This window comes from Nansenia antarctica (genome assembly GCF_963989245.1).
Source record: "Nansenia antarctica genome assembly, chromosome: 13".
NCBI classification, from domain to species: Eukaryota; Metazoa; Chordata; class Actinopteri; order Argentiniformes; family Microstomatidae; genus Nansenia; species Nansenia antarctica.
In genome coordinates this window covers 30,257,372-30,273,172 of record NC_137683.1, presented here as the reverse complement: position 1 = coordinate 30,273,172, position 15,801 = coordinate 30,257,372, and the positions used below count along the sequence as shown (strand labels likewise).

At 42.7% G+C, this 15,801-nt stretch overlaps 1 protein-coding gene across 1 annotated transcript; it reads right to left on the bottom strand.

The window, feature by feature from the left end:
- Nucleotides 1–38: 38 nt before the first annotated feature.
- Nucleotides 39–13,138, bottom strand: LOC308169519 (uncharacterized protein; the record flags this gene model as incomplete). Its single annotated transcript, XM_080544200.1, has 2 exons — nucleotides 39–512; nucleotides 13,046–13,138. 2 exons carry the CDS (start codon nucleotides 13,136–13,138, stop codon nucleotides 39–41), a joined length of 567 nt encoding a protein of 188 aa, XP_080400326.1.
- Nucleotides 13,139–15,801: the final 2,663 nt, after the last annotated feature.

Sequence of the window (15,801 nt, the reverse complement as noted above, 5' to 3'; positions counted from 1 at the left end):
TGAAACTCTTCTCACATTGAGCGCATTGGTATGGTTTCTCACTCGTGTATTCTCTGATGCTTATTTAGGTTTCCTGCTGAACTGAAACTCTTCTCACATTGGGAGCACTGGTGCACTGGTTTCTCTTGTGTGTGTATTCTCTGGTGTATCCTTAGGCGTTGTTCCTGATTGAATCTCTTCCCACACTGGGAGCAGTGGTATGGTTTCTCTCGTGTGTGGGTTCTCTGGTGTGTCTTTAGGTTGCTTGAATCAGTGAAAGACCTCCCACACTGGGAACAGTTATATGGTTTCTCTCCTGTGTGTATTCTCTGGTGTGTCTTTAGGCCGCTGGCAACATTGAAAGTCTTCCCACAATGGGAACAGCTAAATGGTTTCTCTCCTGTGTGTATTCTCTGATGTCGCCTAAGGTGTTGTTGCTGATTGAAAATCTTCCCACATTCGGAGCACTGGTATGGTTTCTCTCCTGTGTGTATTCTCTGATGCTTCTTCAGGTCTCCTGCTTGACTGAAACTCTTCTCACATTGGGAGCAGTGGTGTGGTTTCTCTCCCGTGTGTATTCTCTGATGCTTATTTAGGTTTCCTGCTTGACTAAAACTTTTCTCACATTGGGAGCACTTGTATGGTTTCTCTCCTGTGTGTATTCTCTGATGTATCCTTAGGTATTGTTCCAGGTTGAAACTCTTCCCACACTGGGGGCAGCGATATGGTTTCTCTCCTGTGTGTATTCGCTGATGCTTCTTCAGGTCTCCTGCTTGACTGAAACTCTTCCTACACTGGGAGCAGTGGTATGGTTTCTCTCCTGTGTGAGTATGTGGGTGTGATTCAAGGTGAGTTGGACAAATTAAACTCTTACTGCAAACTAAGCAGGGACGACGGGGCCTGCAAGAGTGTCTTCTCAAATCCTCTGGCTCAGAGAAACTACTGCAGCAGTCCATACAGGGTCTTTTTTTCCGTCTTTGCCGTTTATGGTTTCCTGATGTGGTGGAGCCGGGCTTGCTGTCTGAACCTGGGTTGGATCTCTGCTGGTCTGTGAGAACAGGAACATATACAGGGTTACAAACACATTTTCCTTGTGCGAAACAGAGAGGGGAAAGTAGCCCGAAAAGAATAATAATATTTCAAATTGGAGTGTGATTGGAGATAACATTACATTTAAATGTTTGGCATTTAGCAGACACCTTTATCCAAAGCAACTTACATCATTTTTCTAAGTAAGCGAAGTCATCTAGCCATCAGTCATTGCAAGAAAAAGTAAAAAGTAACGTTCGGGCCAGGGGACAGTGACAGTCAGAATACTAGAAGAAGGAAGAATTACGTTTTTCTTTTTAACAGTAGAGAAACTGTACAGGGGAATAAAGGGAGAGCTGTCTGGAGGGACAGTTCAGATCTATGGCAGAAGATAGGTAGTGAGACTGTGCAGGTCAGATAGCAGTGGGAAGGTTGTTCCACCAGCGGGGTGCCAGGACAGTGACAGCTGCCAGGATGCAAACAAGAAGAGTGCCGAGTCAGAGATGCCCAGTTCTGAGAGGGTGGCGAGCATGAAACGTGCACGAGCGCTCAAAAAAACGACGTAATTTCACCAAAAACTAGAGGCAAAACATTTAAAAATAAATAGCGGTTAAACCATTAAAGCCGAGCGGCGATGTTTTATATAGCAGGTGATCAAATACCAAGATCGTAAATGTTGTATGTGTTCAATATTTACGACCAAACATCCATATGTGTGTGGGCAACTCCCGACTAGGGTTGCCAGATGGGCTCGTTTTTTTGGGGGTGGAATTAGCGATTTTAGACTGTGGTTAGGGTGGAAAATGTCGATCCCACCTGGCAACCCTGTTCGCGAGTCCGATTGTGACGGGGATGGAATGTAGCCAATCAAGAAGCGAGCTGACTTCTTCTTTTCGGATGGAAATATCGGCGCACACCACACAATACGATCACGTTTTTGTAACAAAAAAACGTCCCCCCAAAAAAATGTGCCCATGATTTGGCGGCCCACTTGCAGTACTCTCGCGGACCACCAGTGGGCCGCGGCCCATAGGTTGGGAACCGCTGCTGTAGAGATTTGTAAAGTGGGCCGTGAGTCCAAAAAGGTTGGGAACCGCTGATCTAGTGGTTTACTGCATAGAATGCAGCAGACAGGTCCAGGGGCCTCATTTATAAAGCTTGCGTACGCACACTAGGGTGCGTAAGCAAATCTTCCCACAATTTTGGGATTTATAAAAACTGTGCGCACCTCTAGGCTAGCACACTGTGATCCATGCGTACGCATAGAAGCTGGAGAAATGTCAACTGCGACTCCGCTGGCAGAAGGATGAAACAGGAGAAACGCTTTGAAATGGATACAATTTCCACCAACATAAATCGAAATATTACCTCACATATTATGCGAGTGCACACAAAGAATATACGGGCACACTGCACATATCTTATTCTCCCTTGTCCTGTACCCATCACAATGTAGCCTACATATATCTTTGTTCGTATCATATAGATATTCATGCAAATATATTAACTTTTTATATTCATATTCATTGCACATAGCGCGAGGCTGGACAAGTTGAGCACCGTTCCTGATTCACTGTTCCCGAGTGCTCAGTGGGTAACGTCCCGATAAGTCCAATGATCGCAATATCCATACATTGAAGAACATGAACAAGCCCACTGTAGACAATTGACTATCATCCCCAAGCACACCCCATGTATACGGACTACGAACATTTTAAGCGCACAGACACTTTATTACTGAGCTATCTATTATTACTAATTGCACCACCAGTGTATCTTGTCTTAATTAATCTGTAATTATTAAACAATACTTGGATGTTATGACATGTATTATCATGAATAGTAAGGTGAACAGTAGGACGAATCACGTTTAAACTGACTCCGTTGTTGAAGCAGTCTGGAACATAGATATTATATAGACGAGAGAAGAGAGTTTTGGTGCGTACGCAAAGCAAGAACATTTGGATTCTGATTTATAAAATCGGTGCGCACGCGGCAAGTGGAATTTGCGGGCCACTATTCCCACACCGGCTTCCCTTTATCCCAATCAACCCTAAATGTTGCGCATGGGAACAAGCGTCTCGCCCCACCCTTTTTAATACCCATGCTTTGCCTATTATTGGTCAGTTAAATGCCCGACAGAAGGCGAAAACAATTTCACCCACTCAATTTCTGCGCAGTAGTGTGAAACTCTATAATATCTATGTTCTAGACTGTATCGACAACGTGTTCACCTTATTATTTATGATAATACATTTCATAACATTCAAGTATTGTTTAATAATTACAGATTCAATTAAATATGATTCCGGATTAAACTGTACAACATATCTCCCTTTGTATTTATTATGTTAAATCATGTTTTTTCTTTTAGATTAGATTCAATCTTATTGTAATTGACAAGTACCAAGGTTGTCACAAGGAAATGCAGTTCGTCATCTAACCTGCATTGTAGAAAAGCCAAGCATGTTTCAAGTTTATTGTTACGTTACATTAAGAGAGTAAAATTCGTATAGGCTTCGGTTCCTGACATGGCAGCACAAGACATAAGGCAATAGGTATAATACAAGATAAAGGTGACAATATTACAGCTTGTTTACAGTTTGTTGTGTTCTGTCTGCACTGCTGTCTGTCCTGTGTTGTTTTGTTTGCATTGCATCTAGAAATGCTCTTACTGTAACACCAAATCAAATTCCTATATGTGTATGCTTAATGTGTATGCATAAATGGCAATAAACGTTATCTCATCTCATCTCATCATCATCTCAAGACAGGATACACTAGTGATGCAACTAGTAATAATAGATAGTTCAGTAATCTGTGCGCTTAAAGTTTTCGTAGTCCGTATACATAGGGATGGGGTGTAGGCCTACTTGGGGATGATAGTCAATTGTCTACAGTGGGCCTGTTCATGTTCTTCACTGTATGGATATTGCAATCATTGGACTTATCGGGAACGTTACCCTTATGAAGACGTACATTACTGTGAAGTCAATGCGGACGGTGGTCAACCTCGCGCTACGTGCAATGAATATTTATGTAAAAAGTAAATATATTTGCATGAATATCAATATGATATGTACAGTAAAGATATATGTATATAGTGTGATGCGTACAGGACAAGGACGAATAAGATATGTGCAGTGTGCACGTATCCTTTGTGTGCACTCCTTCATAATACGTGAGAGCCAATATTTCTTATGTCGGTGGAAATGGTATCCATTTCAATAGTCCTTGGGCCAAACCCCCAAACTGAACATTTCATTACCAAATTCTGGGCAAATTCTAGATGTGATTTTTTAATTCCTATACATCCCTAGATTATGTTTTGATATGATAGACCTTTTGGTTTGTTTGGTTTGGCAGCTTATTAGTGGTTATCACCTCTTAAAGGTAGGGAGTGCTTTTTTTCAAAACCGGAGTTTTGCCTAAAAAAGTCCCCTGCCATATATTGCTCCCCTTCGTATGATTCGCGCCTAGCTGTGCTGTGCTTGTGATAGTCGATCAGAGCTTCCTGCGCTGAGCTATGGTAACTTTACCGCACCTACCCCCTACCGGTGAATGCCTAATTTTTGCGGTTTTCCGGAGGTATTGTGTGGTAGGTGCGGGAGAGTTACCATAGCTCAGCGTAGGAAGCTTTGATCGACTCTGGGTTGATCTCTACGTGTTTAGGAGACCCAGGCGCATAAATCTAACCTGGCTCATGTCTCTATCACAACCACAGCCCGAGCTATGCGCGACTGACGCGAAGGGGAGCAAAATATGGCAGGGGACTTGTGGACCCGAATGCAGGACACTGAGGCGGAGTCAGATGAAAGGTCAAACCCATGGATGGGTACATTTATTGTTTTCTGAATTTGTATGTTTAAATATACAAATGATACATTATCTACTTAAAATATGCATTAATTTACATAGTTTTCCAGAATAAAAATCTAAAACAAAGTGCTTAAAAAAAAAAAAGTGTGTGTTTACCTCCTCAAATAAATTAACTTAGCCCCAGCCAGATCCATATTTAGAGGTAAGTTACCTCAGGTAACTTTAGCTAGCAAGCTAGTTTAGAGTTAGTGGTAATGTATAGCTGGTTAGATAACTAAGCGACCTTGGGTTCCCTGAAAGGTGCTATATAAATGCAAGTTATTATTATTATTATTATTATTATTATAACTAGCTAGCTAGTTTTTTCCACCATAAATCATCTCCTGAAGCCACAACCATCTCCCACTACTGAGGCTACAGAGCAGCGATGTAACAGCTTCATTTACTTTTTCAGATCCAAGGTCAACAACATTCGCTCTCTGATGCCCAGCTCTTCCTCTCTGTCTCCCTCTGCTACCAACCCCTCGCCTGGGAGCTTGCCATCTCTCCCATGTTTCACAGAGGTTCAACAGAGCCACATTATGGAAATCCTTAGAGGAATGAAATCATGCACTTGCGCCCTGGACCCCATTCCCACTGCTCTGCTCAAGTCATACACCAACCTTGCCTTCCTGTCCAAGGTGCTAGTGAAGGAAGTTGCTTCCCAACTCCAGGATCACCTCAAACACAACAACCTGTTTGAAAGATTTCAGTCAGGCTTTCGCTCAGCCCACAGTACAGAAACGGCTATGCTAAGGGTGACGAATGAACTGCTGATGACATCCTCCTGGACCTGACAGCAGCATTTGACATGGTGGATCACACTATCCTCCTAGAGCGCCTCCACACCACCATTGGACTCTCAGACTCTGCACTGAAGTGGTTTCAGTCCTATCTCTCTGGCAGGACTGAATACGTCTCACTGGGAGGATGCAAGTCCAGACTTCTCCCTGTTACCTGTGGTGTTCCACAGGGGTCGGTTCTCGGCCCCATCCTCTTCATCACCTACATGCTCCCCCTCGGTCGTGTCATCACCAGATATGGGATGTCTTTCCATTGTTATGCTGATGACACAGCTCTACATTAAAACTGCTCCAAGCCCCTCTGCAGCCATGTCATGTCTCACCACCTGTCTTGAGGAGATAAAGGCATGGATGAACAACAACTTCCTTCAGTTAAACAGTAACAAATCCGAAGCTCTTCTTGTTGGCACCCCACACCAGGTTCAGTCTTCGCCCATATCACAGCTCACCTTCGAGGGTCAAGTCATCCCCTTCTCCTCCTCAGTCTCAAATCTGGGGGTTAGGTTTGACTCTCACCTGACCTTCAGTGACCATATTAAACACCTGTGCAAAACCTCCTTCTATCATCTCAGAAATATTTCCAAACTCCATCCCACTCTAACCCTGTGAGATGCAGAGAACTTGTCCATGCCTTTGACTACTGCAATCCGCTCTTCATCGGGATTCCTGGCAAAAGCATACAGAAGCTGCCATACATCCAGAACAGCGCTGCCAGGATCCTGATGAGAGTCCACAAATACAAGCACATAACCCCCGTTCTACATAGGGATGCACCGAAATGAAAATTCTTGGCCGAGGCCGAATTTAAGGAAACACTTGGCCGAATACCGAATGTGTATCGGCAGTTTTTAATTTTATCATTGCATAAACTAAATACATTTTGCTTTTTATTCATATGATATTCATGATTTGTCTCTACATAGGCTTCAGAAAGTATTTAGACCCCTTCACTTTTTTCACATTTTTGAATAGATTTGCCATCAATTCACACACAGTACCCCATAATCTAAGTAAAAACGTTTTTTAATGTTTGCAAATGTATTAAAATGTAAATACAGAAATACCTCATGTACATAAGTATTCAGACCCTTTGTCACTCTTAAAATTAGGTCAAATGCTAAATGTCTTCAACAAGTCATTCAACAAGTTGAATTGAGTCCACCTGAGTGTAAGGATAATAGTTCATGTTATTTCAGAATGAATATCTTTTGTTTTTATAGTCTCTGGTTTGCATAGAAACCACCGCATGATACAGCTGCATGTCATAAACTCGTGTAGAACAGCTGGGGAGTCTGAATATGTTTTCAACAAGGCAACAACTCTGCTTCTCATCTAGCTGCTTCTAACTAGCTAGATGAGTGTAAGGTTGCGTTCGTAAAGTCGCTCTGAGAGCGCTGGAGCGCACACTGGGCCCGACATCATAGAGAAACCGAGTCATTTGATTGGACGAGAGGCATTCCACGAGTGCTGATCGGATTTCCTGAGTGAATTTACGAACGCAGCCAGTTTTGAAAGCGCGTCGCCTCGCGCCGCGCGCCTGTTGAGAGTTATATTTAATTGTATTGCGTTATCAAAACACACACACTATTCGGTGGTAAACATTCAGTGTTTTCACACATTCGGCCGAATACCGAATGTGCTTTATTTTGCGATATTCGGCCGAATACATTCGGTGGCCGAATGTTCGGTGCATCCCTAGTTCTACACTCACTACACTGGCTCCCTGTCTCATTCAGGGTTGACTACAAAGTCCTTCTTCTCACCCACAAATGCATCAACGGACACGCACCTCCCTATCTACAAGAACTCATCACTCCACAAACCTCCACCCGCACCCTCAGGTCTTCAAACAGTTTGCTCCTCCAGGTCCCCAATACCAGGCTCCGCACCATGGGGGACCGAGCCTTCTGTTCGGCTGCGCCGTGCCTGTGGAACAGCCTTCCTAGCCAGCTAAGGGCAGTACAGAGCCTGTGGAACAGCCTTCCTAGCCAGCTAAGGGCAGTACAGAGCCTGTGCAACAGCCTTCCTAGCCAGCTAAGGGCAGTACAGAGCCTGTGAAACAGCCTTCCTAGCCAGCTAAGGGCAGTACAGAGCCTGTGGAACAGCCTTCCTAGCCAGCTAAGGGCAGTACAGAGCCTGTGGAACAGCCTTCCTAGCCAGCTAAGGGCAGTACAGAGCCTGGACTCTTTTAAGACAGGCCTTTGACTGTTGAACTGTGTTCATTCTTGTGATTTATTTTGTGTTTTTTACTTATTATGTTTTTTTTTTTTTTTTACTCTGTAGCACTCTGAGATTCTTTTGAATGAAAAGTGCAATACAAATAAAATGCATTATTATTCTTTATAGTTAATAACACTTTAGTTAGCTAGCTAAACTAGCAAAGTAGCCTGTTGTGTACCCAGGCTTGAGACAGGGTTTTATATTGTAGTAATATTAATGTAACTTAATTTACATTACATTTACAGAAGATTCCTTGTTTGTAGCCCCTCTAAGTTGTAATGAGATCTGCCCCAATTACTGCACCCTGACAATCTTTTAGTTTAGAATAAGGTTGGTAATTTAATGTCAAACTAGATGTATTCCTCTATTTCAGAGACCCACATCATCAGCAGTAAGTGTAAGTCTAATGATGGATCCAACTTCAGGTGAATGCAGCAGCAACCTGCCAAGAAAGCGGCATGGACAGCATCATCCACTGCTCTGATGATGGACAGCATCATCCACTGCTCTGATGATGGACAGCATCATCCACTGCTCTGATCATGGACAGCATCATCCACTGCTCTGATCATGGACAGCATCATCCACTGCTCTGATGATGGACAGCATCATCCACTGCTCTGATCATGACTCCAACTCAAACCTGGTGTTACCCCAAAACCTGGACTCATGGAGAACTTTGTTGAGGGCGGCAGAAATCAGAAAACATCTCCCAATTTTGGACCACACCTACCACCGGACTCCATACACCTACAGCTTTCACTGCCTTGTGGGCTAAATAAATGTAACTGTTCATCTGCCTCCGCCTCAGTGTCCTGCATTCGGGTCCACTCCCGTACAGAACGTAGTCTAACACACATTTTAAATGACAGCAGTCCATACTTTAAGAGGGGATAAGGTATTAAACTACCAACAACAAGGTCCAACAAGGTCTATCACATCAAATAATAATCTAGGGGTGTATAGTAATTTATTACTGTCTTTATCCAATCTGTGGTCCAAATGTTCTTTAAAGATATGCAAATCAACTCATATTTTAAGTAGATAATACATCATTTGCATATTTAAACAGAACATTTCTGAAAACTTGTAATACAAAAAATTATTGTCTCAATGTAAGTAATCAACTGGGGAAGTTTCATGGTGATATCTATTAGGTAAAATGTTTTACCCATCAAAAAATCCCCTGCCATATTCTGCTCCCCTTCGCGTGAGTCGCACGTAGCTCGGGCTGTGCTTGTGATAGAGACATGAGCCAGATGTCCTTTATGCGCCTGGGTCTCCTGAACAAGTAGAGACCAACCCCGAGTCGATCAGAACTTCCTACGCTGAGCTATGGTAACTTTCCCGCACCTACCACACAATACCTCCGGAAAACCGCAAAAATTAGGCATTCACCGGTAGGGGGTAGGTGCGGGAAAGTTACCATAGCTCAGCGCAGGAAGCTTTGATCGACTCGGGGTTGGTCTCTACGTGTTTAGGAGACTCAGGCGCATAAAGGACATGAAAGGGCTCATGTCTCTATCACAACCACAGCACAGCTACGCGCGAATCATACGAAGGGGAGCAAGATATGGCAGGGGACTTTTTCTGTCAAAACTCCGGTTTTGAAGAAAAGCACTCCATACCTTTAAGAGGTGATAACCACTAATAAGCTGCCAAGCCAAAAGGTCTATCATATTAAAACATAATGTAGGGATGTATAGGAATAAAAAAATCACATCTAGAATTTGCCCAGAATTTGGTAATGAAAAATGGTTTGGCCCAAGGACTACAAAGCGTTTCTCCTCTTTCATCCTTCTGCCAGCGGAGTCGCAGTTGCTCATTTCTCCAGTTTCTATGCGTACGCATGGGTCCCAGTGTGCTTAGAGGTGCGCACAGTTTCACGCCAAGTTCCTTTTTTATAAATCCCAAATTTGCGGGAAAATTTACATACGCATGTACGTACGCAAGTCACAGAATCAATCAATCAGATTCTAACCTCTCCATCATGGGCAAGACCAAAAAGTTGTATAAGGACGTCAGGGACAATATTGTAGACCTGCACAAGGCTGGAATGGGCTACAAGACCATCAGCAAGCAGCTTGTTGAGGAGGAGACAACTGTTGTGCGATTATTTGAAAATGACAAAGACAAAATAACCATCAATCGCCCTCGGTCTGAGGCGACGATCATGAAATGCATCTGCGTTTCCTTGTCTTAGTACTTCTCAATGACTAAGGTTGAATCTAATCTAATCTAAAAGAGAAATTATTTAGTATAATAACTACAAAGCGAGGTATCTGTTTTTGCAAAACAACCTCTCAAATGTTGTAGTTTAATCGGGAATCATATTTAATTGGATGTGTAATTATTATACATATTATACCAATACTTGGATGTTATGACATTATCATAAATAATAAGGTAAACAGTAGGACGATTCACGTTTAAACTGATTCCGTTGTCGATGCAGTCTGGAACATGTTATATATGGTCTGGCGAGAACGTTCGTTGTGCGGAAATTGACTGATTGGGTGAAAAGTATTTTTTTTCTGCGTTCTGTCGGGCGTTTGACTGACCATTTATATGCAACGTTTGCAGGAAAAGTGCTATAGAAATAAAAAGTTATTATTATTATAGGCAACTATGGGCGTCAAAAAGGGTGGGGCAAGACGCTCGTTCACGTGTGCAACAGAGTTGATTGGAAGCAGGCGTGGAACTTGCAAAATCCACTGGCGTGCGCACCGTTTTATAAATCTGAATGTTGGTGACGAAAATGTTCTTGCTTTGCAAAGGTGCGTAGGTACGCAAAGCGTAGGTAAGCAACGCTTTATAAATGAGGCCCCTGGACAATGAGAACAGAGGAGAGGGAGGAAGCTGTTTAAGCTAGTTATTTATTTGACAAATTATTGCTTACAATCAATTCTGTCGTCACTTTCATAGCGTCTTTTTACTTTTTTTACCATGAAATCGTTATTTAATTATAACAGGGTTTTATATTTACCAATTCCATATGTTGGTTTAGAGGGAATCGTGCGTGTAGTAGAAAAACTAAATTATAAAGAAATATTAGTGCAGGTGCAAAAATAAGTGAACCCCAAGTTGCCTTGGTGGTTAAATCAAGTAGGTAAGTAGAATCTGGTGGGTAAATAATTGGGTACCAAATGAACCAGTTGAAGGAGAGATCTTTAGGAAAGAGTTTGGGTGGGACTCTGATAAATAGAGATAAGAAACCTGAGGAGATCTCAGAGGACATCAGGAAGAGGTTAGTGAGACTACATCAGTCTGCGGAAGGCTATATAAGATTTGAACTCCATTAGTCCACCGTGAGGCAAATCATTTACACATGGAGAGCATTTAACATGACAGCAACTCTGCCTAGAAGTGGAATTGGTAAATATAAACCTGTTATGTCAGATAAAAAAGACTATAATTAAGTGTGCTTGCAGTAGCAAGCAGCACTTATTAGTATTGTACATATATATATATTTAGGCTATTTATTATTATAGCAAAATTTGGCCCGGGCTACTTCTCCCACGGTTTTGCCACTAGGTAGACATGAGGTGTCAAAACGTGCGGCTCGTTCCAACTCGCGTTGCTATTGTCCGACGGAAGGTTATGGCATACGGTTTACCCACAATGCCCCGTTTAGTGGACAAAAAATGCCAGACAATGAACGGGGCAATATTCAAAACACCACAGCTCGGGGGGGGGGGGCAGGGTGGTGACCAAAACACACACACACACACACACACATACACTCACACAGTGGGGGGGCAAGCACACTTCACAATTTCCACAGGAATTGTCCCTGTCTAGTTCTATAATAAAAATCTATATCGTATTTTCCGGACTATAAGTCACACTTTTTTTCATAGTTTTACATTACCGTCTACAGCCGCGAGAGGGCGCTCTGGGCTTGTGACAACTATATGCTGCTCCTGTACCACTGAAGAATTAACTGAAACATTAACAGGAGCTTGGTGAACTTGTTTACTGGTAACTTGCTTGTTAGACTATCTGGCTTGTTATGTTAATTTAGCCTATTCAGCCTCCCAGGTATGTTCTTTATGCTATTGTGTAGCTGAATAACTGTTAATGTGTTATGTTAACATACCGGACACCTATTCAGCCTGTTATTCTGTGTGCTATTGTGTAGTTGAATAACTTGCTTTTCCAGATTAAATGTCTGTTCTTGGTCTTGGATTTTGTGAAATACATTTCTAAATAAATGCGACTTATAGTCCAGTGCGACTTATATGTGTTTTTTTCTTCATGGCGCATTTTTTACTGGTATGACTTATACTCCGGAGCGACTTATAGTCTGGAAAATACGGTAATTGTACAAGGGGTTCATATACTTTCAAGCAGCACTGTACATGCGCATATTGGGCAGCAGAATTTTTTGGATGACGGTATTGAGACGGACACCGTTGCTATTTTCAAATACTGTGGTATACGATATTACGACTGAACCCTACTTACCATCCATCTCACTGTCTTCCATCTCCACTTCTCCTCTGTCCTCTTTCACCATCACTCCCTCCTCCCTCATTTCTTCTCCTCCGTCCTCTTCTTTCACTATCACACCATTCTGCATTACATCTTCTCCTTCATCCTCTTCTTTCACTACCACTCCATTCTCCTCTACTTCTTCTTCTTCTTTCACCATCACTCTCTTCTCCTCCACTTCTTCTTCTTTCACCATCACACCATTCTCCTCCACATCTTCTTCCTCCAGCTTCACTGCCACCATCTCTGGACCCCACCATGTGATTTTCAGGGCTGGAGAACCACAGCCAGATCCGGGGGACTCTGTGGACTCTGGTTCATACATGGTTGCTGCCCTGAGGAGGACCTGCAGCTAGAAACAGAAACCCCATTTATCAGATAATCTTAAAGACGTATGCCATGTTTTTGTACATTTTTAAATTTTGCCCATGATTTGGCGGGCCACTTGCAGTACTCTCATAGGTTGGGAATCGCTGCTCTAACAGATTGTTCAGGTGACATTCTAAAAAGTGGATCTGGGAATTGGAGTTTTGTGTCCAAGAGGACAAAGTCCAAGAACAGAGACCAATATGGTGATTTGAAAATGTTCCAAAAAGATGGTTTTCAAGTCTCCATAGTCGGCCCATTGACAAACTTGGAATTCTAGTAGTAAAGTACTAACCTCCTTCCTCATTTCTCCTCCTCCATCCTCTTCTTTCACCATCAGACCCTTCTGCATCACTTCATTCTCCTCCATTTCTTCTTCTTTCACCATCACACCATTCTCCTCTACATCTTCTTCCTCCAGCTTCACTGCCACCATCGCTGGACCCCACTGTGTGATTTTCAGGGCTGGAGAACCACAGCCAGATCTCAGGGACTCTGTAGATTCATCCATGGTTACATGAGCTGAAGAGGACCTGCAGTTGGAAACAAAGGAGGCACAAACAGGGTAAACTATACATTACAGCCAAACAGTTCACCAGTGGTTCCCATACATAGACGAGACTGTGGCGGGCCGCCATAGTCTCATAACATACCGAAAGTAGCCTATTTTTTGTATTTTTCTTTGCCGAGTTCACTAAAATCTGATGGGACATGTCCTGCAAATGGCCAATACCACGGTATCAGAATAACAGATAATAATTAGATTTCCCAATTGGGAAACCACATTTATCAGTGTATTATTATTATTATATTAAAGATGTATGGCGTGCCCTATGGTTGACGCAGTGAATATCCAAGCCCACAATTTGAAAAACCCTGGGAAATCTACCCTGGTTGACATTCTATTGACTAATAGACCATAAAATACATAAATACATATTCAGCAGCGTTTTAGCAAATGATATAAGGGATCACTGCCCAATTATTTATTATCACTATTATGACCACTGCTTATTTGCCAGAAGTCTACTCCCTGTATCATTTCACAGAGAAACTCAAATACAGGCGATCAGAGTCACGCTATACACCATCCATCACTAGCTATACACCATCCATCACACGCTATACACCATCCATCACAAGCTATACACCATCCATCACAAGCTATATGTGACCCGTGCGCTCCTAGTCAGGGGATTACGGTTAACAGGAGGCCGGGGGTTAAAAGGAGGAAGTGGAGCGCCAGTTTGGGAAGTCTGAGGTTCGGTGTGCACGCCGAGTAGCAGTCACAACACTGCGCATTGTGAGTAGAACATGTTGATGTATTTTGATGTATTGTATTGTTTGTGTATGGTTGGAGGGTTATAGGAGGTGCTGATGTTATGTGCTGATCTGTGGAACGTAGACATTCGGGATTGGTGTATGTATGGGGAAATGTCGGTGTCTTGTGTTGTGGAATGTGGCCGTAATAGTGTGTCTAAATGTTGTTTGTTGTGACCCAATAGATCTCAGTAGCCATGTCACTGTTTCCTTTGAGCGAAGAACCTAGCACGTAGCACACAGCACCTGAGCTGCTGACTGAGAGCAACCTTTTAATACAACTGTGAAATAAACATGAACTTTTTTATAAGACGCTCTCAGTGCCTCTTTGTTGAGGGGAACCTGGATTCAGGGGTGCAAACTGGCGATGGTCCAAAAAGGTGACACTTTTTTTTTGCCCGTAGATGGTTAGCTCTATCATTAACAGTGGTCTAACAATGATGCGCGTGTAAGTAGCGATGGCCCTGACCTTAACACCCTCATAATTAATGTAAGCAACCTGTTCTCAAAATAATTATGCGGGTTCCTGCAGGTTTCAACAAGTTACATTTAAGACCTTTATAAGAACACTTTTAATAGATTTTAAGACCTATTGAGCAAGTATTGGTATTAGATAGGCACATTCGTTGATTATTTTCATTAGCAATGCTGGGTGATCTGTTCTGTTGCATATAGAACAATGATAATGTAAGTTAGCCTACTCTATCAATTTCTTGATTCATTTCCATTGCTTCTCAACACATTAGATATAATAGCATAAATAACAGAATAAACTCACACACTTACTCACACTCACTTACACTGCATAGCCTACATCAGGGGTGCCCAATACGTCGATCGCGATCGACCGGTCGATCGCAAAGGTAGTATGGGTAGATCGCATGGCATTGAAAAAAAAAAAAAAAAAGTTCGAAAAAAAAAAGAAAAAAAAAAGTTCGCCTATCATCCATCCTCACTACGGCTTTTGCCACTTGATTGACGTACAGGTAAGCCAGTCTGCGATCTGATCTTTTCACCTAACACACGGTTCACCACGCATGCGCAGTCAACAGCGCCAACTACAAAATACAAAATACCGGCGAGACTAATTAACTAGTTAGCCTTCCAATTTCTACTATTTACTACTAAAGAAAGGGTATACAAATGAGTGGGGAAGCTGGACCAAGTAAGAAACCAATAACGTATAACTTCCATCCAGAATGGGAGGAGGACTTTTACACGATGTGATATTGGAAGTGCGTCTGTCTGATCTGCAGATCTACGATGGCTGTTAGAAGGGAAATGTGGCAAAAGAGCGAAAACGTACAGCTGTAACGATAGCTTCTTATCGCGTCAGTCACGTTCTTGTTAAACACAAGAAGTCATTCAAAGACGGCGAAATTGTGAAAAAAGCGTTTCTCGAGGCTGCAGATTGCCTTTTCGATGACAGATCCACAGTGGCTGATGACACCTTGCAGCCTGCCTACACCTTGCAACCAGCTCCTACAGCCCTGACTACTAGAAACTAGCTGCCTCCTCCCAGTGCCAGGTCTCCCACTAAGGTAGAGAAATGCATTTATTTCCTCCTTTCAAACTAGGGAACTACCTGTTTTGTATCTGGTTTACTTTTCTGTTTGTTGGATCAGTAGTTGGCTATGGTACTGCAGACTGGCTGTCAGTGTGTGAGTGAGAGAAAGTGAGTGTGTGTGTGTGTGTGTGTGTGTGTGTGTGTGTGTGTGTGTGTGTGTGTGT